Genomic DNA, 22,539 nt, shown 5'->3' with positions numbered 1-22,539 from the left:
TAAAAATGATTGAATAAAATTAAAAATAAAAAATCCAAGTCGATTAAATTGAAAATTTTTGTTGCATAGATTCAGTAAAAGTTTTGGTATTTTATTTAAATAAATATTTTTATTAAAAATTACGATAAAATTTCACCATTTAATGAATAATAATCAAATATTTTGTATATAGATAATGGTTTTAGTTAAATTCTTGTAAAATAATAAAGTGGCAACAACATAAGTATATTTTCTACTATTTTTTGAACTACTAATTTAAAAAAGTAATTTAATAATTAAATTAATAATAAGAATATAATTTTCAAATAACGTTTCGATTTCATTTTATTTAATAACTACGGACATTCAATTTATCTAGCATTTAATATCAAATATTGACTAATATAGTTTTAATACAAATAACACTTACGTGACGTGCTAAAAAAAATCAAACGTTCTAATCAATTGTTCAAGCATTTAATATAAAAAATAAAATTTCTCAATTCAAAATCGAGTTTGAAAAATTTGCACATACAGTTGAAGTGTCGAAAACTCTTTTCTCTTTTGACCTTACTCAAATTTTACTTGAAATATAGATGTTCACACCGTATCCTGTTCTTCACATTAATCACAATATAAAATGGAACCCTGAAATTTCATCAATTTCTTTCTTAAAATTATTTGAAATAAATTATTAAAAAAAAACAAGAGGACCTGTACCAGTACCTTGATCCGTTGTCTTTTACTTCATCTCCACAAAATTTACAAAGTCTTCTTGTTCCTGTAGCCGGGTCAAAATTCCAAATCCCCCAAAATCGGCTCTTTGGACACGTGTCCGTCGCAGATCCAGTCAGGGATCTCAGCGTACTCCACACGTGACACGAGTGAACCCTAATTAAAATAAAATAAAATGGAAAAAGAGAAACCCTAGCAAATTTTTTGCGCCAGGAAATCACAGCGTCCGGTAGAACCTCCATGTAATCTCCTGTAGCATAGCACCTCCATAATCGAAAAACAGAATTTACTTCTTCCTTTAATTTTTTTTTTTATTAAAAGCAACAAGCCTTCGACTTCCGATGCAATCACCCAAAAATAGTGCAAAACACTATATAACATGAAATAAGAAATTAATCCTTTTTTCCCTCTCTTTGTCTACGATATTTCAGCACATCTGGTAATTTCATCTCCTTTATCTTTGATTTTCTTTTCTTTTTAATGTTAATATGTGTGTTCCTTTGTTGAATTTTCGAATATTTCCAATATCCTTAATTTTGTGTAAATTTGCTTTATTTGCCCATTTGACTATATGGTATTGTTAATTTTTAGAAATGTAGTCAATGAGTGAAATTTGGTTTTTTTTTTTTGGCTTTGTCAATCGATGAGCGAAGTTTTTTTGCTTTATTGAAGTGATTTTGATTTCATAGTTTTTGATTTAATCATGATCGTCATTTCTTGAAATCAGGTATTAGGGATTAGTTATGCACGTCATTCTTGATCTAGAATTTGGCTTAATCTGTTTATTTATAAGAACAATTGATGATGATTGTATCAATATTAATTTTGTGAGAATACAATGCTTGAAGTCGCATTTCTTTTGATCTTGTCTGCCAATATAGCGGGAATTGAGTTTTGCAGGTTCGGAAGTTCGAAGGCTTTTTTCCTCTGTATTACTTTAAATGGGCGCTCCTAAGCAGAAATGGACACCTGAAGAGGAGGCAGCATTAAAATCTGGAGTCATCAAACATGGTGCTGGAAAATGGCGAACAATATTGAAAGACCCTGAATTCAGTGGTGTCTTGTATCTGCGTTCCAACGTAGATCTCAAGGTTTGTTCCTTTGCTTCTTTGCAAATGGTGCTGATATAGAAGCCTTTTTTTTCATCCTTGTCTTGATGAAATGTGCTGGCCATTCCAATTTTTTTTTTTGTATCCTTGGGCAGGATAAATGGAGAAATATGAGTGTGATGGCAAATGGGTGGGGTTCTCGGGACAAAGCTAGGTTAGCCGTAAAGAGGACACCTAGCATTCTTAAACAGGAGGATGGTGCTATGGCCCTCACTGTTGTTCCAAGTGATGAAGAAATTGCGGATGCTAAGCCCATAGCAGTTCCCAGCACTACAGTGCAGATTCCAACTTCAACAAAGAGATCCATTGTCAGGTTAGACATTGTTCATAAGTTTGTTTGATGTATTTCATATTGTATGATTTCACTTGATGTTGTTATTTCTTTTCATTGCTATAGGTTAGATAACCTCATTATGGAAGCGATTACAAGCTTGAAGGAGCCTGGTGGTTCCAATAAGACAACTATTGCTGCATATATAGAGGTATTGTTTTATATGCAGTATTCATAGTTATTCTTTTTGCTATTCTAAGGAAAAGATTGCATTAGAGATCTGTAATAAATAGAGAAAGAGGAGTAGATCAGATTTATAGATATAAGAACTTTAACATGGCACATGAGTGATTGATATCTTTCAAATAATTTATAATAGTTTTGTGCTTATTGGAGATCTTTTTAATTTCTTCTTTAATTGCTATCGCCGTTCTTTCCCAACAATGGCAAAGAAGAGAAGAAGAAACAGTTGTTAAGGACTTGTGTCAGCCAACTTTTTTTCTTTGTATGTGTTATATTTACAATTTGAATTTGAAGGCGGGTGAATTGAAATTAGATAGTGACCATTTAATTCTTCATGTCAATCTGCTCTCTCCCTCTTTTTGTTTAGGGCATTGCCAGCCTTATTTATTTTCACCATGAAACCCTGCAAGTTTTCATGACACCAGAAATTTGATAACACTTGACATGCCAAAATCACAATTTCTTCAATTTAATTTGCTTACTTGGAAATAAAATTATATGATGTTCCATCTCATAATTCATTGATGACAGCACCCACCTTGTTTAGTGCATCAGGACAATGTGAATAAAAATATTCTCTACAAGTTGTTGGTCTTCCTGTTGTGGATTTAGCATTGCTTTGTGTCTGGAAATATGTGCTCACTTAGAGTTTGTTGGCATAATTTGCTGACTTACCATTTTTCTTATTTTATAGGAGCAATATTGGGCACCTCCTGACTTTAAGAGGCTTTTGTCAGCAAAGTTAAAGTATTTGATGGCATGTGGTAGACTGATTAAGGTAATTTATATGCTGCATGGAAACATATAGATGCTACTTTATCGTAAGCCATGAGGTTTGTCGAATGAGAAATTAGTGGATATATCTGGTTTCATGAATAATATCATTTGCCTGTATTTTGGTGCCTGTGGGTGTATTCTGTTCTGTGATTATAATTTTTGAAAACAGTTTAGGGTTTTGGAAGAGTTGTAAGTTATACATAATTACAGGGTTGCAATTGGTCTTAATGTTAATGATCGTTAAGCTTCTTTGTGCTTATGGCATCATTAAAAAATTCATGGAACAAGTTAAGTGATTAAATTGAGAAGGTATTGCATGGTGAATAGGCTGATTGCACTCCTCCCTGTGACACACACAGATGCAATTTGACTAAAAAATCTGGGAAGAATTCTTTTCTATGCTTCTTGATTGTATTAATACTATAAGCTTGTGCAAGTTTTATATCAGTTTCTAGAATATTGATGTCCAGTTAAGTAATGGGTGGTTTTTTTTTTTTTTAATAAAGGGTTTGGTTTAATCCCATGCATTTACTTGTAGGTCAAACGCAGGTATAGAATTGCACCTGCTCTGTCATTTTCAGACAGGAGGAGGAATCACCCCATGCCATTTTTAGAGGGAAGGCAAAGGGTTTCTCCTCGATTCGATAGGAATGATTTCCATATCCTCACAAAATCTCAGATTGACTTAGAGTTAGCCAAGATGAGGACTATGACTCCACAAGAGGCTGCTGCAGCTGCTGCTCGAGCAGTTGCAGAGGCAGAAGCTGCAATAGCAGAAGCTGAAGAAGCAGCAAGAGAGGCAGAGGTTGCAGAAGCTGATGCAGAGGCAGCACAAGCTTTTGCAGAAGCAGCAATGAAGACTCTTAAAGGAAGAAACAATCAGAAAGTGGTATGATTGGAATGTCTTGTCACTATTTATTTTTGTCACGGAACGTGCACAGATGAAAAGAGTTGGATTTAGAAGACTTTAGGGGTGGGATATTCACATATATCTGATGGATGGACATCAAATTTTATGATGGGATGTGAAAGCAACACAGTGAGTGCAAGTTGATTTCTTTGCTTTCACAGACACCAACAGGCAGAGGCAGGACTTGGTTATCTATAAATGTGGATTCTATACCTAAGAATCCTGTAGATAGTGTATCTAGGATCAATCATTGTTTGTCCTGCCCCGTCAATTTTGTTAATTTTTACTTATTTAGCATTTTTGACTCAATATAATATTGTTTGTGTATACACAGGTGGTTCGAGGTTGATTTGACAAAATGAGCAACAAGGTGTTATGAAGGGTGGCATTTTTGTAGCATGCACCCAGTTATCATCGGTACTTGTAAATATGGGTAAGGCCTTTTTGGGTGCATATGTATAGGATTCTTCCTTACAAGCAGATCCTCCTAGAATGGTAGATTCAGTTTACAGGCTTTCTTGCTGATGGTTTCAAATTGAGGGATTCTTCCTCCTTTTTTTGGGGTTCTTTCTAATGGGGGAATATTCTGGGTATCACTTGATGTTATTTCCCGAACCTCTGCACTCGGGAGGCTGGAAAACGTAGAAATTAGAATGTATATAGGGGTAGGAACAGGAACTATTTGTAACCATCTGAAATATCTGTTGTGTAGTACACTATGTTCAAGCAGTTTCATACCTTTTGCTATAGAAATGAATCCACTGGCTGTAGTTTTCGTGCCACATCTTGTACGATTTCTTCTAGATTTTCCGGTAATCATATTTGGGGACTGGACTGAATCTTTGTTGGGTGGCAGTAGCTTGATTTGCATTGGCATTTTCATCCATGAACTTGTAACTACGGTATAATAATCCCTTGACTTTTTGTGCCCTTCGCATACTATTTTGTGGCTATTTTTTTTGTTTAATTAACTTTTAACATCTTACTGATTCAATTTGTTAATTATAAGAAATTATGACTTTAAAAATTTTCAAATAAACGATAAAACTACTCTCACATTTAAAAAGTGCTTTCAAATGTAAAAGATGAAAACATTCTTGCGAATCTTTTTTATGTCAATTTTGTTAATATTTTTTTAATTAAAATCATGTAAATATAAAAAGCTAAATTCTTTATTTTGTTAAATAAAATTATAAAAATACTCGAGTGGGAATAAATAGATTAATTTTAATTAAAAATATTTTAATCATTTATTAGACGAAATTAATAACTTAACCTCAACAGAAATTTTCCCAATATAGTCCTTGAGACAAAATATATTCATATATATTAATTAAAAAAAATACAAGTAGATAATCGCTCAGTAAGTAGCAATTAGGCATCTCTTTAAGCAAAAGTAAGGCCGTTAGCGAACCGCGACGGAGGAAATGGAAAGAGAAAGAGAGAGAGAGAGCGCCGTTTGACGTGAGACGGCTTCCTCCCTCTTACTACCAAAATAATTTCATCTTTCATTTTCCCTCTTTTCTCACGTAATTTGGTTTCTCCTCAATCCCTTAGAAAAACCTTTTCTACGACAAAATTTCCAACTCTCCTTCTCGATTTCCTAATAAATCAGTGAATAATGGAGACGAGCTTAAACGACAACGAATCACTACTGGCTCGCATCCAACAGTTAGAACATGGTACGCTTTCTTGATCCTATCTCCTTTTTAATTTCTTTGAATTTTATTTTCCTTTTCTATTTAAATTGTTCCCTTTGTCTGTAACAAAGGTTTAATGCTACTTTTTTTTTCTTTTGACCAATAAAATTTTGAAAAAAATGATTTTGTTTTGTAGAGCGCGACGAATTGCGTAAAGACATTGAACAATTGTGTATGCAACAAGCTGGACCAAGCTATCTTGCCGTGGCTACTCGAATGCATTTTCAAAGGTATAATTCTTTTCCCCATCCGATCGCAAGATTTAGTTTTTCATTTTATCTTTTTTCGTTTTGGTATGTTTAGTGAGAAATTAATGCCCTACTAGGACAGCTGGACTGGAGCAGGAGATTGAGAGCTTGAAAAAGAGATTAGCTTCTTGCACAAGGGAAAACCAAAATCTTCAAGAGGAGCTTTCCGAAGTCTATCGAATTAAAGTAAGATTTTCTTTTTCAGTTATCCTTTTTGTTACTTGTTCAACCCTTGTATTAGCTTATATGATTGCTTTGCTCTTTGCAGACTCAGCTGGCAGACCTACATCGTAAGGAGGCTGCAAAGGTGTCTCCCTAGTTTCTGCACGCCTCTTTTGTGGAATTATGGTCACATTAGAAACTTTCTTCAACAAACTGAAATGAAGTCATTTTATGTGGTTTAGTGCATGAGTAAAATTTAAACTTTGATTTTTTCCTTTTGTCTCTCTAATTTGTTTTGGCTTGTTTATCCAGAATGTGGAAGCTGAAAAGCAGGTTAAGTTTTTCCAAGGCTGTGTGGCAGCTGCTTTTGCTGAACGGGATCATTCAATTATGGAGGTTATTCCCATAATTGATTTAAGCAAATTCATTTATGGCTTGCTTCTTGTTATACTTGTATACAGTATTATAAGTGTTTTTTGCCTTAAAATATAATAAGGTTTTAGCATTCCACATGTCTGGTAACAGGCTGAGAAGGCTAAGGAAAAGGAGGAGCTCATGGCTCAAAAATTTAACGAGTTTCAGACAAGGTAATTTTATTTTTATCTAGCAATCATTCGCTTCTGGGGTTGGGGAGGATTTGCAGCCACTATTGTTGGTATCAGTTTCATGGATTGTGGTGGTCTTTGCATTTCTTTTAAGGAGAAATTTGGAGTGTTAAGAAGTTTTGATATGAGCTCTAAAATTGTTTTATATAAATTAAAAGTTTTAGATGTGACACAAATTGATTAAAGTAGTTCTTACATTTGAATGCTCATTGAATTTATGTTACAGGTTGGAAGAGCTCACATCAAATTGTCTTGAGCAAAGCAGACGCAATGATGCACTGCAAATTGATCTTGCAAAACAAGAAGATGAAAATGAATCTTTAAGGAAGGTAAACGGCTGAAATATTTTTGTTCCCATCATGAGCTGATTTCTTAACCGAGAGCTAGGTAGTGTCTTGAGTTAATATGTTTGTGTGTGTTACATAGTGGTTTGTGAGGTATTACTACCTAATATGGTTGATAATCTACTTTACAACCCATCTCTATGCAGTCTGGAAGATATTTTTTAGGTTGATTAGAGTAGATTATATATCGATTTACTTTAGTTTGGTTCTTGGGGATTGTTCCATATTCTTTGAACTACAGTAAATGCTTACATCTTCTTTGTATGGATTAAAATATTCTGCTAAGAAAACCCATCTTAGCAGAAAGAAAAAAGAAAAGAAAATAAGAATCCCAATAAGAAACAAGGCCTCCTGGGATGGTGCCATATGGACCTTGTCATTGTTGGTTTAGGATCACAGCCTGCTTTACGTTTTAACTTGGTAGTTGATACTACTAGCATTATTATTGTATTACTACTGTTTCTATTTACCATAAAGCCTTTTTCGTCAAATGAAAACTTAATTGCTTTATTTGGGGGGTTGCATTTTCTATTTCGTCATCATTTTTTTCCTGTCCTGCTGGAAAATTCCTTTTCTACATAATAATGGCATAAACATTTTCTTTTCTTTTGTAAATTTGGAACAGGTTATCGATAAGTTTTATGAGATCAGGCAGCAGGCTATTGGGGAATTGGAGGATGCTAGTTATGATGAAAAATGTACTTATCTTTTGCATGATCCTGCAGAAATGTGGAGTTTCAATGATTCTTCCACCTCTAAATACATTGTGAGTTCCAATAAACCCTGAATTTTCCTCTATTCCTCAATTTTTAATACCACACTCTTTTATTAGGTTATTAGTGGCCTTATTCTAAACAATTAAATTAATATTATAGAGTTTTTCTCCTCCTAAGATTCTTCACCACTTAATGTTTAGTATTCCCTTGTTTGTTTAGACATAACTGCTATGGACAAAGGTGCCTATATGATTAGTTGCACTCCAAAATGAACTGCAGACTACAGTGTATCGGCTTTGTTTTTTTTTTTTTTCCATGCTTGTGTTGTTAATCTATTCAATCTAGAACCAATGTGCTACATGCTTGGTGAGATTAATATGGTGACAGGCTTTGAAAAATGTTCAGATATAGCTTATAGAAATTTGAATTTTGTTTCAAACATGCAACTTGAATAACTTTTCCTCAGACAGAGTTCATTGGAAGAAGAGCTGGAGAGAGTAAGGAGCTCTGTGGATGACCTCCGAAATAAATTGCGGGTGGTATGAATTTGTTTGATGGTTATACTTGCTTTACGTGTTCACTAATTGCATGTCTCATATTGATAACAAATATATTTGTTGTGGCATATAGGGTTTGGAGATTGAAAATCATTTAAAGAAGAAAGTTCGTGAATTGGAAAGAAAGAAAGTGAGTGAGTACTTTACAGTTTTGATTTTTTCTTTTTATAATCTTTTTCTTTGGCTAAATCCTTGACCTTTTGATTTATATGCAGATCTCTTCAGACAAAATGATTTTAAATAGGGTCACAGAATTACGGCATTACCATTCTCAGCATAGAACTGAAATCATGAATTTGCTTGATATGGAAAGATCACATATCAAAAGATTTGTTGATGTAGTAGAAGAAAAATTTAGGCAATTTGATGCCAAAGGGCAAAATGTGCAGAGTGATCTCAAACCGGGTGAATGTGAGTGTGGAGATGTATATATGAGTACTGATGCTGAAGCCGGGTCTGTATCTGAGGTTTGTTACTTAGAGGCTAATGTGGCACAATTGCTTGTTTGTTGTCTCTCTCTTTCTCTCATTTATGTCAAAATCTAGTGCCATCTTTTCTGCAGATGGCTTTGCATATAGAAGTTTATTAGAGAAGTATCCTTGGTTGGGTAAATCCTGTTGTTCTAAAATGAGTTATAAAGCTGAAAGAAATGGAAGTATTTTTTGGATTTTTTTAAAATTTTTTATTTTAATCTGGTGTTCAGTTTGACTATTGGCTCTGTTGTCTTTTGATGCTAAAGCTTTTAATTTGAAAGATCTATTTTTCTAGAATAGCAACTGCTAGACTAATTTGATAAAAGTTATTTGAAGCAAAAGGAACTTTGTCTTACTGAAGTTATGAAAAGGGTTAGATCAACCTGCTATGTTCAAATCCATGTCATTTCAATTTGAAAACTTTTGGCTGATTAAAAATTGTACATATTTATAAGTATTCATGGTAGGGACACATTCAGATTTTAGTAAGTTGGCTGTAGTTATTGATTACTGCCCTTCTACCATGTAGTTTCAAGCTGTAATTTCTATTTATCTCCCTTATCTTTTGTAGAGGGATATGGTGGACTTAAATATTGCTGAGAGAAAAGGTGATTCCTCAGAAGCCCTTGCACAGGCATTACAAGAAAAGGTTTTGAACATTTCTTATGTCTTGTTGTCTTCTGGTTTCTGTTAATTTATACATTTTGTTTTCTCAGCCTTGGGTTCTTTTGACAGGTGGCTGCGCTGCTGCTTTTATCACAGCAGGAAGAGAGACATTTACTGGAGAGAAATGTTCATGCAGCTCTTCAGAAAAAAATAGAGGAGCTTCAGAGAAATTTGCTTCAAGTAACTTTCTTGGCTTAACTCCAGACGGATGCACATTTTATTTTTATTGACTATTTGTTGCAGAACATAAATTGATGATCATTTTGCCTTCATGTCAGTTACTATCCATAGCTGTTGGTTCATGCTTTGAGGCCTCAGACTACATTTATGTGTTTGAGGTCTACTTTGCTTAGGTCAAGTCTCAGAAACCCTTTTTCTTTTTAAATTTTAAACTTGATAAGTTTCAAGTGACACTATCTGTCGAAGACTTCAAGCATTGTGTTACTATTCCTTGTTGGTTGGGAACAAGAAGAACAAGTCTCCTCCTTTCGTCCAGACCTCCAACATTGATTTGTAGTTTGATTTACTATTGTTTACATGATGTATGTTGTCCTTTCTATTTTGTTGAATGGCTTCTATTTTTAGTAGAATGGTATCCTTTGATAAAAAAAAATGAAGTTCTAAGAACTTTGTTGGTCAACTCAGGTTACAAATGAAAAGGTGAAGGCTCTCTTGGAGTTGGCACAGTTAAAACGGAAGTATCAGTTACTGCAAGAGTAAGATTTCTTCTTTGTGTCATGACCTTATTTTGTTAATTCTTTTTTTTTCTATTATTATTTATATATTTTTTATGTTCTTGTGAATAGCTTCATGTTGGAACTTATATAGTATGTCGTTACATGGCTTATCTCGAGTCAAAGAACGTTCTAGATAAGGAATGGATTGCCATGTTTTTTATTTTATACAAAATATTATTCCAAAGAACAGAGAAATATGGCCAAATTCCTCTTCTAGTGCCTTGTTTAATCATATATTTGAAGGTCTTAACTTTGCGCCCTCTTGTTTTTTTTATCTCTGTTTCCTGATTGTTTGCATTATGTGCATCTATGCTTCTAATGATAGTTGACTTGCTTACAGTGACTAAATTGTGTATTTGGCTAATTAGAAGGTTACACACCTATCACAGGAAAATCAGTAATGAGATGAAACAAGGCAATGTTTTGGCTGAAGTTGCAAACAGAAGAATTATTACTTCTGAAAGAGATGGAAGGCTAAGAAATCTGCTAAAGAAAACATATCTTAGACGCTGGGTTGGTGCAATAGATGCAAGGGGAAGTGAAGCTGAAGCTCAGCCAAGTAGCATGGATTTTGCTAGGTATCTAAATATGCTGTCTATATTTTAATTGCATGGCCTGTAATTCCTGACTGTAGATAGATGGTTCTTATGCATGTGAGATGTCCTTTGTTCTCTATACCAACCTTTCAGTAGAAAATAATTCCTTTGTGCTTTATGTTATTACCACTCCTTTTTCCCAGGATGAGGATTGAAAATGCTACACTTAGGGAGAGTATGGGGAGTTTGGAGCACCTGACTTCAGCAGTTCATAGACTGCGTCTTTCGCTTCTTAAGGTAATCTTCCAAGGTGTTGGATTTGCTGTTTCAGACTTAGGCGTGGCTGTGTGATGTTATAGAATGTTTTAGATGCTTGGGTTTGATTAAGGATTTATGAAAAAATTTGTTAAGGTTTTATTGAGTTTCAGATATAAATATTTAATTATTATTATTATCATACAGTTAAAGTAATATAATGTATTCTCAGTATTATGTCTGTCATTATGAAATTTCTTATGCAATTTTCCCATGGGAAGCTAAGTTGTGTTAGTAGTATCTTTTGTATATCTTGCTTGAAACAAATGATCTGAGACTTAGTTGTATTCTGGTTTTTAGGTAACGGAGTCAATTACTTCTGAAGGTACAGATAGTAGTTCATCAGAAGCTCTTGATGAGATTGTTACAGAGGCAAAACTTGTGAAGACTGCCCTAGGCAGCTCCCTGCCGGTTAGTTGGTCAGCTGAGGGAGATGGTGAATTAATTGGAGAAAATGCGGGCAGTGAGGTGGGTAATATTTTTGAGGATTCGAGCATTGAGAAAATAGATTCAGTTTCCGCTGCAGGGTTTGAGATGGTGGATCTGCTGATACTTGCTGCTCAGATATTAAAAGAAAGAACCAGAACTGGCTCTTTAAGTGGAAGCTGATATTATTCATGTTCATTTTCCAAATTTGGTTTCAGTTGATACTTGTGGTGCCTTGTATAGAACAGCAGCCCCATTAATGGGTATCTTAGGAGAGGTTTCAAAACAAAGGTTCCGTTTCAGCGCTGCATTGGGAGGGGAAAGAAAACCAAAATTCGTTCTTCATGGGGGGAATTTCAACATCTGTGCCTGTGCGGCTGAGGAAGTTTATGACTTGTCAAAGATTAATGTATTTGTAGTTATTAGTGATGTAAAAGGGTGTTCTCATCAGAGAATGGAGAGCAGCATTCTCCCTTCTCCCCATACCATACCATACCATACCATGCATCTCTGTAATTAATCTGTTGCTTCCATTATGTAAAGTGATTTGTTGATTGCCTTTAAGACCTTATTGTGGCAAAGTAGCTGAATTTACAATTGCGCACACACTCTCTACGCTGAAAATATCAAGAAGGTCCGCTGCTGAAATGGCGCTCCAATACTCTTAACGGGGCCCACACTCTATGGGTCTACAAATGTGATATGCATGTAATTAAATACTTAACGAGGATTTCTTTTTCGAAGCATCATTGGGTCGGATTAATGTTAATAAAAACGCAGTACAAAGCTGTGAACATGTTGTCAGATTTCATGTTACTTATTCAATTAATCTAGTTAACATTTGCATTGCCTTTGTTAATTTATCTTATCAAAGTCTTTCTTAAATGGTTTGTTGCCTTGTAGTAATCATTTCCCGAGTCCTCACTTTGTAATCAATTATAGTTGCTTTTATGATGATGTCCGTTGTCCACCCTTTTTAATTTTTTTTGTTTCTTTCTTTTTTATTGCTGGCCTTGGAAACAGTCGTGATGGATTTGTATGATTTTTGACAAGCGAACGATTTCACTGCCACCAGTGACATCCGGGGTTTGGTCAAAGGCAATATTCAGGATTTTCATTTAGCAGTTTACTAGAATAGTTAAAAGCCAGCAAAGGAACAAAGAGACACGTACCAAGTTTCAAGCCACATAAATCTTTTCTTTACTTTCAAGCAAATGCCGAAACCAACCATATGACTAGTCTTATTTTCAAAAGCTCACTCCACTTAGGAAAATAACCCAATGGCACATCATGAAAATCTTCATCTTGCAAGGGAGGTTGTGAACTAATAGTAGGAAAGAAAAGAAAAAAAAAAAAAAACCAAAAAAACCCATAAGAGAAACCGACACAGCGACGACATGGATGGTCGGAGAGGCATAAGAGTGATGGAAATAAGAGGAGTTGAATTCCGGCAGTAAAACTATGATTCAGCAGCAATTTCCATGGAGGTAAGTTTCTCATTCATTGGGGTTTTCTCGCGGTCACTCTCAAGCTGGCTGTAGTTTCCTTTCTCCTTGAAGAGTTGGATGTGGTGATGTTTGCAGTAAAGTTTTCCTTCATGTGCAATGTAGTTTGATGGACTAATGGTACAACCTCCATGGGTGCACTTGAAGCAGCTCTTGTGGTATGGTGTCCCATTCACCGTAACCTTGAGGAACATGAAATCATACTCAAATTTCTTGTCTTTTTTGGGTTCAATTATACAGCATACATTTTCCAATCCAAAAAATTAATGGTTCTTACCTTCTCAATTGGATAGACAGTCTTATTGCATCCTACACATTTTTCTCTGGTGCCACCGAACAAGTTCACGACTTTCTGTGCATTCTGTTGGATCCAATTCAATACCAATCAATGGCAAGATTTATGGTAAACTTGGGGGAAAAAAATCAGAAAGTGGTTGACATATATATGGCTAATGTGGTGTCAATAGTTTCCAAGAATTACCTCATTTTCTATATGTTTTTCAGGTTTGACAATCTTTGGTGTTCCTGAAAGAATATATTGAGAGAAGAAATGATAGCAGACCGTTTAATAGAGTGATATAGTAATAAATGGTAGTTAAACAGAAATTCACATTTGTTTTTTACCTTCAAAACTCTTGTCCAGACTGCCAGTTCTCTTGAAGAGTTGATCATAGTGAGGCCTGCAGTATAGCACTCCTTCAAAAGAGTTGTAGTTGCTAAGCTGCAAAAGTTTTTTTTTTTTAAAAGTTATCTTCAATAATAAGGCATAGATGGGATATTTCCATTTGGATCTCACCATAATAAACCTTTGCATTATCTTCCTCATCTACTCTGTAAATTTTACTTTTAATTTCCTTGTACAACAATCTTTCCTACCTCATCGTTACATATCTAGAAGAGTTTCTTTCATTGTTTTCCCTCAAAATTCTTATGGCATCTACAAGACTTGCTGAAAGTTCATGACTTTGAGGAGGATGAAGAAGAAGAAGAACCATTTACATTTTCATAGCTAGAAAGATTACAAGTTATCTTGCCATGCAGACAATGGAACTGGATTAAAATGTAGGTTTCAAAGTCCACAGAAATATTGAAATTATAGATGATAAAGTTACCTTGAGAGTACCCTTGCAATGGTGGCATCTGAAGCAAGCCTTGTGGAAAACCCGGTTATCTGCTGTTAGCTTATCAACCAAGTAGACAGTTTTGTCGCATGCCATGCATTTCTGTTGAGTCCCTGCAAAAGTCGCCATTTTTCTGCTTCCAAGGCTATATATCAAGCACACTACCAACCTTTGGGGAAGAGCAAGAACCGAAAGGCAAAGACAGTAAACCTCGTTATTACTTTTGATTATTTTCTTCCTGAACCAATTTTCATTGACTGGTTCCTCCTTTCCTCTCTTGTTCTTCAATTAGATTCTCTCCTTGTAGGCGTTTATTAATAGGTAAAATGGTAACAAAAACCAATGGGGAGAAGGAAGCGTGGGCTGCAGTGAATTGCGGGCAACACATTAAAGCAGATTTATAGATGATTGATAGGAATGACCTGGCCACTTTTGCTATCATTTTGTCCGTCTTTAAAGCAATTCCCTACCATCTAACGCTGTACTCTTAACATTTTCCTCTACATTTCAATCTGTAATTTTCATTTTTTTTCCCAAGAAAATTGATCCCAGTAAGAAAATTTTGCCTTATCTCATACCTGTATTCTTTTTTTTTTCTTAAGCAAAATGAATGAAATTAGCAATAATTGACAGTTAAATTAGTAACTGAAATTGTTCACATACTATTATTTTCCGTACGGACAAAATTAGATAAAGTGAAAGGTCATATGTAACTGGAATTGCAAAGATCAGTCAAAAATGGTTTTTGTTTTTGGTATAGGTTAATTTCATTATGTTTTGTTAACTAATCATTAGTTATAGATTAGAAATGATAGAAAATGGAAATTTAGGAAGAAACCCAAGATGCCAAATTGGATTCCCTCTAAAGTGAAAATATATTTTGGGTCAAGATGATATGCTAATGAAGTTGTTGCATGTTGAAGTAATCAAATAGATTTAAAGTAAAAGTGAAAAAGGGTAGTTGGAAACTTATGTTGATGTTTTAGGTAGATCAACAAGGGCAGTCTGCTTTTCCTTTTTTTTTTTGCTCAGAGGTGGTGGAGCCTAAGGTTTTTGAGTAGAAGAATTTAATGATGAAAAGGCCAGCTGGATTCCTGGTTGGCTCCTTCCTTTTCTCTAATTAAACTGCTTTTTATAAAATATTTTTGTCTCATGATTGATGGCATTTCAGGTGTTCATGGAAATGGCCCAGCATCACATCATTTCATGATCGGAGGGAAGTGATCTGTTAGATACATAATTCTTTTCCTCTTATTTGGTATAGGATACTCATCATATAAATCAAAAGCCCTGGCTTTTACAGTTTGGCGATTAATCACTTCTGGTCACTAGTAAAACTCAAAACAAAAAAAATCACCTTGAACCCTACTCAACATAAATGGGATTTCCCTATTTAGTTAAATCCATTAAAATAAAGGTGTTGGTTGTACCTTCCCATACAATCTCAGTCTCAGATATACTACTTTTTTAGGTAATGCCGTCTTTGTTATGAAAAAGGAAGAAGAGTGCATCATGGTGACCAAAGAAAAGGAGAAATGAAACAAACAACTTGCCCACTGTTTTTACTCTAATTTCTCATCTTGTCAAAGTCCATATAGAGGGTACACAATATGGAAGAGATGTTTGCAAAGCAATGGCTTTAGAACAGGGAGAAAAACATACAATAGTGAATACGGGCCTGTAGGCCACAAGGTTACTATCATTGCAAACTTAGCTCAGAAGTTATGCAAGTCATATTTATTGCCTGATTCATGTTAAATGCTCTTTCATCATACACAACAGAGTCCCATTCGAGGGCGTTTGGTCTAGTGGTATGATTCTCGCTTTGGGTGCGAGAGGTCCCGAGTTCGATTCTCGGAACGCCCCATGTGATTTTTGGGCTTCAGGAAAAAGCCTCTTTAGGCTGGCCTGATAGATTGGGCCTCACTCATTTCTAATTAAGACCAATGTGAAACACAGTGGACAAATTAGCCACTGATTATGCACAGCCCCATTGTTTCCTGTGCATCTGCTGTGTCGAAAACAAATTCCACTAAATCGTTACCTCCATAATATCCCACCTCTAACTTAGACTTTGGAAAACAGATTCTTCTTTAGGCTAACAACTTAGTTTAACCATTTGATTGTTTGAGAACGTTGGCTGCCCTTAGAAAAACAACAAACAAATGCCAACTTTCTAGTAGAAGGTTATTTCAAAAAATTGGTTAATTCATGAAGCCCTCTGATTCTTGCCGTGGGATTATCAGTTACCAGGTTTTGATTCCCAAGGTGCCCATGGATCATTCCAAATTTGTAATTACATGTCTCAACAAGAAAACAAAACAGCCTGAAAACATGGATATTCAAATCTACCTACCCTTGCATTGCTTTAGATGGCAAAGAAAAAAAATCCACAAATTTTCTTTATCGAATGACAAAACTGGAGTATTCAGAGTAAATCAAAGGTTAAACTACCCAACAACAGCATCTCTTCTAGGCAAGCAAAACTAGGGAAGATGCACTGTTGTTTCTCTTGCATTTGGCTTGCAGGGCCCACAACAAAACATTACACGGCATTTTGTGATAAACTTTCTGCATAACTGCCCAATTGTCCTGTAAGCTCATCTTTAGACCACTTCACAGTACCATGCTCTGTATTGTGAGTTGTGACAGAAGTAACTAGTTATCTAGCTATTAGTCAAGCATTTCACCAAGAAAGAAAGAAAAATATGAATAAATTCTCAAAATTCATACACAACTCTTGTCTTTTAGTTGACCCAAATATGGAATCAAGTATAAACTACCGTCATTACTATGCTTATAACCAACCCAAGGTCCAAATGCAATTTTAAGAGGCACTGGCATCTGACTCTAGCAGGGAAATTATAACAGAATTACATCAAAAGCAAAAGACTACAATCTCTCTAGCAAGGAAATGATACCAGAAACACATCAAAAGCAAGAGAGATGAAACTATGGGCAGCTCAGTTGATATAAACCCATTGAAAGTTACACGGAATCCTTAGAAAACTGCTAACAAATATATACTAATCATGATAGATATCAAGATTGGGGAATTGGCCTACAGTATGATTCTCACTTAGAGTGCAAGAGGTACCTCCTGGTTAATTCTTGGAATGCCCCAGCCCAGTTACTTTTTAGTTCCCTATATCACAACTTGAATTATATGATCAAAGAATCTGCTGTTAAGTCAACACTAAAAAATAAAATAATATAGAGGCTTAGAAACTTCAGATCCATTTTTTTTGCTGACAAGATTCCTTTGCAGTGAGTAAAATATAAATAAATTGTGCTATTTTCACTAGTTTATTCTAGCACCTTTAATCTGATAGTCATCCAAAAAGTGAAATCTGTCTTAAACCTGCCTAGCAAAGGGCACCAACTAAACAGAATGAATAGACATTTGAAGAGCAGGTTAAACTATTTTACTTAAAATACCTATATAAACTCAAGCAAAAATCAGAAAACAAAAAAGCCAAGTTTTTTTCTCCTTTCTGAGTGAGTTTCCATCTTCTGTATCTGCACAAGACCGCTTTTTATTCTTTTTTCTTGATCCAACTGCCAGGCTACACCATGTGGGCTTGCTCTCCCCTCCCCAAAACCTCAACTCCCTTACCCTGTAGTGAAGGTGGGACTCAGTCCTACATGTTTAACAATAACCAAACAACTTTACTAGCTAAACTAACCTATAAGGGCTTTGACATTTAGCTTGAAAAGTTTATTAGGACATATTGTGATTAGGTTTCTGCATGGCTGCCTAATTGTTCTGTAATTTCACTGGTAAAAGTTTAAAACAAAATATTCTAAGAGCACAACAACTTGCAAACTATCTATTTAGCAGTCAGATACTACATTGGTTAAAAGAAACTATAACATTTGGAAAATTCTTAACCTATAGATTTGACTTCCAGTGGATCCATATTCTAAATTAATAAGTATAAACTGGCATCTCTTTATAGACAGAAAGCTTCAACCTGGTGTTAATGCAATTTTAAAAGCCTCTGGCATCCAATTGTAGCAAGGCAATGATACATTGAACCACAACAATAATGAGACAGTGGGTCCTCTACAAATGAAGACATTGAAAATTAACAGGAGCCCTTGGAGAAAATGTATCATAAGTATGAACCAGACATGATACATATAAAAAGGTGGGCATTTGGTCTAGTGGTATGATTCTCGCTTTGGGTGCGAGGGGTCCCGAGTTCGATTCTCGGAATGCCCCAATGCCTTGCTTTTCTCTTTTTGGTTCCCTATATTCTATCCTGAAATATTTGATCAGAGGAATCTGATTTGAAGTCAACTTTAAAACATAATACAGAACTTTACGGACTTATATTGATCTGTTTCCTAACGAGTCTTCGGAAATATGTGGCAAAGGAAATAAATAAATTAGGCTCTACATACTAACTTCGCATGTGGGCAAGCTAGCCTCATACCTGGAACGATAGTCATTAGAAAATGGAAATCTGCCTTAACCCTGTGAAATAAAGGAAACAACAACCTATTTAGCAAAAAAAAAAAGGCCAACAGGAAAGGAATGTGCCTTTTTCTTCCTCTCAGTGAGAAGTGTTTCTATTTAGCTTCTGACCAATCACCAGCCTACAATCTGTGGTATGGCCCTCCTCCATTTAGCCTTATCCTCTTGCACCAATACGCCTTCAACCAAAGGTCAAAACAGGAATCAGACCTAGCTCAATGCAATTACAGAATGGCTTTACAGCTATGTATTTAGCATCCATTGTGCATTTAGCAGACTTTAGTATTCATCCTTCAGAGCCTTGCAAACAAAAGGTCATTTCGACATGTCATTTTGTGAACAATCCAGTTTAACTGCTAATTCTCCTGTAAGCTCATCTTTGAACAATTTTGAAGCACTTTACTAAGTATTACAATAGCTAAAAAGCTCACAAACAATCTAGTTCTGACCCAAGACTTCATCAATAAATAAAAAAAGAAAAGTATGCACCATTTTTTGCAACTTTACTACCCATAGATGTTACAATAATAAAAAAACATTATAGACAACCAAAACGGGCATTTGGTCTAGTGGTATGATTCTCGCTTTGGGTGCGAGAGGTCCCGAGTTCGATTCTCGGAATGCCCCAATCCCTGGATTTTTTCTTTTTGGATCCCTATATTATATCCTAAAATATTTTATTAGAGGAATCTGATCTGAAGTCAACATTAAGAGCATAATACAGAGCTTTATGGACTTAGATTGATCTGTTTCCTCAGAAATAAGTGGCAAAATAAATATATAAATTAGGCTGTATGTACAATATTTGCATGTGGGCAAGCTACCATCATACCTGGAATCACAGTCATAAAAAAATGGAAACCTGCCTCAGCACTGTGAAATAAAGGAATAAAGTAGTCAATCCACAACAACCTATTTGGCTAAAGAAAAAGGCCAACAGAAAAAACTGTTGCCATTGTCTTCCTCTGAGTATGATGTATGCCTATCTAGCATTCTGACCAATCACCAGTCCACACTCTGGTATGAGCCTCCTCAATATAGCCTCTTCTCTTGCACCAATATGCCTTCAACCAGAGCCTTGCAGAGAACATTTTATTACTTGTCATTTTGTGAACAATTCCTGCATAACTGCTAATTGCCCTATACACTCATCTTTGAACAATTTTGAGCACTTTACTGAGTATTTCAATAGCAAAAAAAGCTCACAAATAATCTAGTTCTCAGAGAGCACCCGAGCATTTAGCTCATTAGTTGGTGCATGATCCCCTTACCTAAAAAGAAGGGTTCGAATCCCCCCTCCCCCAATTATAAAAAAAAAAAAAATCTAGTTCTCAGAGACTTCATCAATAAATAAAGAATGAAAAGTTAGCACTATTTGGTGAAAATTTACCACCTATAGATGTTATAACAATAACAAAACACTACAGACTACAAAATCGGGCATTTGGTCTAGTGGTATGATTCTCGCTTTGGGTGCGAGAGGTCCCGAGTTCGATTCTCGGAATGCCCCAAGGCCTAGCTTTTTTCTATTTCGTTCCCTATTTATAATGTGAAATATTTTAACAGAGGAATCTGATCTGAAGTCAACATTAAGAGCATAATACAGAACTTTATGTACTTAGATTGATCTGTTTTCTAACAAGCCCTCAGAAACAAGTAGCAAAATAAACAAATAAATTAGGCTTTATGTACTATATTTGCATGTGGGCAAGCTAGCCTCATACCTGGAATCACAGTCATTAAAAAATGGAAATCTGCCTTGGCGCTGTGAAATAGAGGAATAAAGCAGTTAATCCACAACAACCTATATATCAAAAAAAAAAAAAAAAGAATGCCAACAGAAAAGAGATGTGCCTTTTTCTTCCTCTGAGTGAGATGTATGCCTATTTATCATTCTGACCAACCAGTCCACACTTGGTGGTATGGCCCTTCTCAATTTAGCCTCTTCTCTTGCACCAATATGCCTTCAACCAAAGGTCTAAACAAGATTTGAAGCTAGCTCAATGCAATTACAGAATGACTTTACAGCTAAAGTATTTAGCATCCCTTGTGTGAATAAAGATTTTAGCATTCATCCTTCAGAGTCTTGCAGAGAAAATTTTATTACGACATATCATTGTGTGAAAATTCCTGCATAACTGCTAATTGCCCTATATACCTCATCTTTGAACAATTTTGAAGCACTTTACTATGTATTCCAATAGAAAAAAAAGCTCGCAAACAATCTAGTTCTTAGAGACTTCATCAATAAAAAAAAAAAAGTATGCACCATTTTTTAAAATTTACCACCAATAGATGTTATAATAATAACAAAACCTTACAGACAACAAAATCGGGCATTTGGTCTAGTGGTATGATTCTCGCTTTGGGTGCGAGAGGTCCCGAGTTCGATTCTCGGAATGCCCCAATGCCTAGCTTTTTTCCTTTTGGTTCCCTATATTATATCCAGAAGTATTTAACCAGAGGAATCTGATCTTAAGTCAACATTAAGAGATTTAGTACAGAACTTTATGGACTTAGATTGATCTGTTTTCTAACAAGTCATCAGAAATAAGTAGCAAAATAAATAAATAAATTAGGCTGTATGTACTATATTTGTATGTGGGCAAGCTAGCCTCATACCTGGAATCACAGTCATTAGAAAATGGAAATCTGCCTTAGCACTGTGAGATAGAGGAATAAAGCAGTTAATCCACAACAACCTATCTAGCAAAAAATAAAAAATAAAAAAACAGAAGGCCAACGGAAAAGAAATGTGCCTTTTTCTTCCTCTGAGTGAGACGTATGTCTATTTATCATTCTAACCTATCACCAGTTCAATCTGCGGTATGGGCCTCCTCAACTTAGCCTCTCCTCTTGCACCAATATGCCTTCAACCAAAGGTCTAAACAGGATCTGAAGCTAGCTCAATGCAATTGCAGGATGACTTTACAGCTAAAATGTTTAGCATCCGTTGTCCGATTAGCAGACTTTAGTATTCATCCTTCAGAGCCCAGCAGAGAAAAATTTACTACGACATGTCATTTTGTAAACAATACCCGCATAACTGCTAATTGCATATACCCTCATCTTTGAACAGTTTTGAATCACTTTACTAGGTATTCCAATAGCAAGAAAGCTCACCAACATTCTAGTTCTCAGAGAGTTCATCAACAAATAAAGAAAGAAAAGTAAGCATCATTTTTTGAATATTTACCACCTATAGATGTTATAATAATAACAAAACATTATAGACAACAAAATTGGGCATTTGGTCTAGTGGTATGATTCTCGCTTTGGCTGCAAAGGTCCCAAGTTTGATTCTTGGAATGCCCCAATGCCTAGCGTTTTTCTTCTTGGTTCCCTATATTATATCCTGAAATATTTGATCAGAGGAATCTGATCTGAAGTCAACATTAAGAGCAAAATACAGAACTTTATGGACTTAGATTTATCTGTTTTCTAACAAGTCCTTAGAAATAAGTGGCAAAATAAATAATTAATTAAATTAGGCAGTATGTACTGTATTTGCATGTGGGCAAGCTCACCTCATACCTGGAATCACAGTCATTAAAAATTGGAAATCTGACTTAGCACTGTGAAATAGAGGAACAAAGCAGTTAATCCACAACAACCTTCCTAGCAAAAAAAAAAAAGGGCCAACAGAAAAGAAATGTGCCTTTTGCTTTCTCTGAGTGAGACCTACACCTATTTATTATTCTGACCAATCACCAGTCCACACTCTGCGCTATGGGCATCCTCAATTTAGACTCTTGTCTTGCACCAATATGCCTTCAACCAATGCAATTACAGAATGACTTTACAGCTAAAGTATTTAGCATCCCTTGTGCTATTAGCAGACTTTAGTATTCATTCTTCAGAGCTTTATGGAGAAAAATTCATTATGACATGTCATTTTGTGAACAATTCCAGCATAAGCGCTAA

The 22,539-nt window shown here is 35.3% G+C and overlaps 3 protein-coding genes, 1 long non-coding RNA gene and 5 other non-coding genes across 12 annotated transcripts; 7 read left to right on the top strand and 2 right to left on the bottom strand.

Moving 5' to 3' along the window:
• LOC18608101 (telomere repeat-binding factor 1) lies at positions 892-4,948 on the top strand. Of its 3 annotated transcripts, none has more exons than XM_007042601.2 (7): positions 892-1,153; positions 1,615-1,805; positions 1,919-2,136; positions 2,221-2,305; positions 3,032-3,115; positions 3,653-4,003; positions 4,359-4,948. In XM_007042601.2, the coding sequence occupies exons 2-7, from the start codon at positions 1,656-1,658 to the stop codon at positions 4,371-4,373; spliced, it is 903 nt and encodes a 300-aa protein (XP_007042663.1). In that variant the 5' UTR covers positions 892-1,153; positions 1,615-1,655; the 3' UTR covers positions 4,374-4,948. The 3 variants fall into 3 exon arrangements, with proteins under 3 accessions (XP_007042663.1, XP_007042664.1, XP_017971069.1); XM_007042602.2 differs by having other exon boundaries at positions 905-1,153; positions 1,596-1,805; XM_018115580.1 differs by lacking the exons at positions 892-1,153; positions 4,359-4,948 and having other exon boundaries at positions 1,180-1,805; positions 3,653-4,009.
• Positions 5,403-12,313, top strand: LOC18608099 (TATA element modulatory factor). Of its 2 annotated transcripts, none has more exons than XM_007042598.2 (17): positions 5,403-5,706; positions 5,861-5,954; positions 6,055-6,158; positions 6,241-6,279; positions 6,447-6,530; positions 6,660-6,721; positions 6,966-7,068; positions 7,709-7,849; positions 8,270-8,338; positions 8,430-8,486; positions 8,572-8,823; positions 9,401-9,478; positions 9,565-9,675; positions 10,141-10,211; positions 10,622-10,810; positions 10,972-11,065; positions 11,384-12,313. In XM_007042598.2, exons 1-17 carry the CDS (start codon positions 5,704-5,706, stop codon positions 11,690-11,692), a joined length of 1,860 nt encoding a protein of 619 aa, XP_007042660.2. In that variant the 5' UTR covers positions 5,403-5,703; the 3' UTR covers positions 11,693-12,313. The 2 variants fall into 2 exon arrangements, with proteins under 2 accessions (XP_007042660.2, XP_017971067.1); XM_018115578.1 differs by having other exon boundaries at positions 6,050-6,158.
• On the bottom strand, positions 12,679-14,525 carry LOC18608098 (LIM domain-containing protein WLIM1). Its single transcript, XM_007042595.2, has 5 exons — positions 14,127-14,525; positions 13,639-13,735; positions 13,496-13,539; positions 13,292-13,375; positions 12,679-13,196 (listed from the first exon to the last, which is right to left on the bottom strand). The coding sequence occupies exons 1-5, from the start codon at positions 14,262-14,264 to the stop codon at positions 12,969-12,971; spliced, it is 591 nt and encodes a 196-aa protein (XP_007042657.1). The 5' UTR covers positions 14,265-14,525; the 3' UTR covers positions 12,679-12,968.
• Positions 15,930-16,001, top strand: TRNAP-UGG. Its single transcript has one exon. It is a non-coding gene; the product is annotated as a tRNA-Pro (tRNA).
• Positions 18,217-20,460, bottom strand: LOC18608097. The gene is made up of 3 exons (XR_001926740.1): positions 20,340-20,460; positions 19,448-19,692; positions 18,217-18,794 (listed from the first exon to the last, which is right to left on the bottom strand). It is a non-coding gene; the product is annotated as an uncharacterized LOC18608097 (long non-coding RNA).
• On the top strand, positions 18,289-18,360 carry TRNAP-UGG. The gene has a single exon. It is a non-coding gene; the product is annotated as a tRNA-Pro (tRNA).
• On the top strand, positions 19,171-19,242 carry TRNAP-UGG. The gene has a single exon. It is a non-coding gene; the product is annotated as a tRNA-Pro (tRNA).
• Positions 20,054-20,125, top strand: TRNAP-UGG. The gene has a single exon. It is a non-coding gene; the product is annotated as a tRNA-Pro (tRNA).
• Positions 20,950-21,021, top strand: TRNAP-UGG. The gene has a single exon. It is a non-coding gene; the product is annotated as a tRNA-Pro (tRNA).

The sequence above is a fragment of the Theobroma cacao genome, chromosome 2, assembly GCF_000208745.1.
Source record: "Theobroma cacao cultivar B97-61/B2 chromosome 2, Criollo_cocoa_genome_V2, whole genome shotgun sequence".
Lineage (NCBI taxonomy): Eukaryota > Viridiplantae > Streptophyta > Magnoliopsida > Malvales > Malvaceae > Theobroma > Theobroma cacao.
This window is presented reverse-complemented; position numbering and strand designations above follow the sequence as displayed.